Below are 3,082 nucleotides of genomic sequence, written 5' to 3' on the forward strand. Positions count from 1 at the left end.
TACATCCTCCGAAGCTTTCAAGTGATCTTAAATTGACAGCCGAGCTCCAGACTTTTGAAAATAATCAAAATGGCCGAAAGTCAACTGAAAAACACGTTTTTGTGAATTTTATTGTTTGGTGATGTACATAAATAAAACAAAACATAAATAAACATAAAACGCTATTTCAGATCGACAGAGCCGCCGAAAAATCGCAGACGACATTGCTCGGACGTTACACAGTCTTTATCCGCGCTAGAGCAGTTATGATCTCAAAAGGATACATCGCACAGCTGGAAGAGACAAATTGAACTTTTTGAATGCTGATCGCCTTGCAATAAAATTCAAATTTGTTTTTTTTTCGAATGCTTAATTACCGTACTCCCTTCTAACCATGCTTGAAGAACTTTAACTCATTGTCCAATAGTTTTGAAAATCAAAGAAAGCAAAATAAGATATGAACTATTAAATCATCACTTTTATTTGAAACAAAGTGGAATATGTAAGAAACTGGGATACTTACATTGGAACGCATGCGCTTAAAGTTAGATCATAATTGTGAAACTCTGAGAAAACAATGCATTGATTACAATGAGAAAAATCTTTGGGCGACATTGGGAACTCGTACTGAGCTTGAGATGATACTGTGTTAAACACAGAAAATTTCGAACGGATGATATGGAATTATCCTTATGAAGACACAAAGAATGTGTACACGTGTTTCAGTGACACATGAAATTCAATAGACGGGGTTTGAAAAAATGCGTAAAACACAACAATTTTGAAACGGGTAAAAAAAACCAGGTAGAATGCATGAAAAATGGATAAAGAATGGAAATGCATGGAGAGTTCAGCTTAGAAGTTTGTGAGGAATTCGTGGTTGAGGACTTCTTCGAATGATGGTCTCTGGGTTGGATTGAAGATGAGGACGAACTTCAGAAATTCGAACAATGGAAGATCCGTGTCTTCACGCATCAAATTCATCAATAAATCCTGATTGTTGTTTTCTTGGCGATTTTTGAGGAAATCGAAGTTTAGCTGACATCTTCTGTAAGTCTTCTTGTGTTTCTTAACATCAAAAAAAAAAAGAAAATGTTCTTACCTTCCATGTCTCGACATCTCAATCATTTCCTCCGGAATGGTCGCATTCATTGTCGAAACCATATATTCGAATTGTGACTGTTGTTTCTCGTTCTGTGACGCGCCACTTTGATGAGTGAATATGGCTTTTCCAAGGTACAGTTGGCTTATCAGGCATCCCATGGATCACACGCCACACTTCTGGTCGAATGAAATTCCTGAAAAAAACACAACATTTACAAAACAAAATAAAATTGTTTTATTGCAGCTGTATTACAGTCATAACTCACCCATGAAAACTTCTGGTGCTCTGGAATTTTGTGGCTGAGCAAGCATAGGTCTTGCGGTTCCAGGTGCCCAGTGAGACATTGAGTTTCCATAATCGATGAGTTTAATTTGGAGTTCACTCATTGTGATTATCGGGATGGTCGAATTGGAATCTACTTTGTATTTGACGTTGGTGTTGGTGAATGTCACGTTGGCAGCTTTGATGTCCAAGTGGTAAATTTGAAGCTTTTCCAAATGGAACAACGCCTCTCCAATTTGTCTTCCAATTTGTTTGATATCACTGATCGAGAAAGTAGCCATTTGTCCATAACCGGCATCCATACTAGCTCCTAGAAAATAAAGTTTATAGAAAGACTCCCTAAAAAAACTTACTTGTCATAATATCTCTGATAGAGGGACCACAGGGTTCGGTGATGATAACGTCTTCTGAGCAACCTCGTGGTGGATTGATCAATTTACCGGAAGAATGCAAAGACAACAAGTTAATATGTGGGTCCTGGGTTATTCGCTGGTACGCCTGAAAATTGAATTGATGGAAAGGTTTCCAAAATTTCCAAATAAAACTGATAAAAGTCTCAACAAGTATTCCTCGGTTTGCTCACCTCCAGTTCATCATCACACGAGTTGTTATATATTAGCGCAAGAACTTTTGCCGCGTACTGTTGACCATTCTGATCTCAGACACGGTAGACAGTACTGAAACCGCCACGACCGAACAATCCACGAACACTGTCTGAAAAATTTGGTTTGTGTCTAATTACCAACCAATTCAAATTAGATCACTCACATCGTTCGCCGTTGGTGAGCTGAAGTGATTCAGGGATTGTGCTTCGATCGAAGACTGGTGGCTCATAGCCATAGCCAGGTGACAATTGGTCGTTTTGTTGCATGATTGTTTCTCTAAGTAAGGATCCGCTGCGGATTTTGTTTCTCTTGTAATTTGTTAAGTATCTTGACTTTGAAGGGTCAGATAGAGTAGCTGAGGTGGGCGGTTGTTGTGGTCACGTCGCCTGCAAAACAGAAAATTAAAGAAAAATAATATTTTGCAGAAAACCGTTTCAATCAATAAGAAGAACTACAACTTCCACGCAAAGAAGTACAACGTGCACAAAAGATGACACTGTTGAGAGGCGGCCGATTGAATGGCGACCCATCCTTGCCACGTCACACAGGTGTCCCGCGAAAGAGGTCGAACGACACTGTGTGCGGATGGCCCCGGGCAACGAGGAGGCCTCTGTGTGTTAACCGACATAGACCCAAAACAACAACAGTCAAAAAATGACCTAGACATTGCGTAACACATAGAGTTAACATTTATTGATCGGAAATCCATTGTTTTCTATTGGTCCGGTTTGGGCACAGACGCCTCATCGTTACGCGGGGCCATCTCCACACAGCGTCGTTTGAATGACCTCTTGGCTCCTCGCGCGGGCCATATGTGTTTCCGTCTGTGTGACGTGGCAAAGATGACTATGCAAACGCGCTCTACTGCTTCACAAGGTTACAGTTGCAGTACTGGCCAAAAAGAATGCGTCGACAGGGTAAATGCGTCGACAGGACTGTAACTTTGTTCAAAGTAGAGCTAAAGTGTCAAACGTTTTTGTAAAATGTAGCAAAAAACCCTTAAAAATATTATGAAACATTTTTACCCAGAAAACGGAGAACAACTTTTTTGGCGACAAAATTCACTTTTTGGAAAATTTCAGATTTTTGGTTTTTTTTGCTTTCAAATATC

General features: G+C 39.8%; 2 protein-coding genes across 2 annotated transcripts in view; one reads left to right on the plus strand and one right to left on the minus strand.

The window, feature by feature from the left end:
• Nucleotides 1-290, plus strand: part of CBG08916 — a gene marked incomplete at both ends in the record, with an annotated part of 5,957 nt that extends 5,667 nt beyond the window's left edge. Inside the window, one exon of the mRNA XM_045240769.1 lies at nt 171-290. Coding sequence (XP_045093872.1) covers nt 171-290 — 120 coding nt within the window. The remainder of the gene's footprint in view (nt 1-170) is intronic.
• A 544-nt stretch (nt 291-834) lies between these two features.
• CBG08914 lies at nt 835-2,237 on the minus strand (the record flags this gene model as incomplete). The annotated part of the gene is made up of 6 exons (XM_045240770.1): nt 835-1,027; nt 1,082-1,205; nt 1,350-1,676; nt 1,720-1,864; nt 2,031-2,080; nt 2,135-2,237. 6 exons carry the CDS (start codon nt 2,235-2,237, stop codon nt 835-837), a joined length of 942 nt encoding a protein of 313 aa, XP_045093871.1.
• Between the last annotated feature and the right edge of the window lie 845 nt (nt 2,238-3,082).

Source organism: Caenorhabditis briggsae (genome assembly GCF_000004555.2).
Source record: "Caenorhabditis briggsae complete genome, chrX, whole genome shotgun sequence".
Classification (NCBI taxonomy): domain Eukaryota; kingdom Metazoa; phylum Nematoda; class Chromadorea; order Rhabditida; family Rhabditidae; genus Caenorhabditis; species Caenorhabditis briggsae.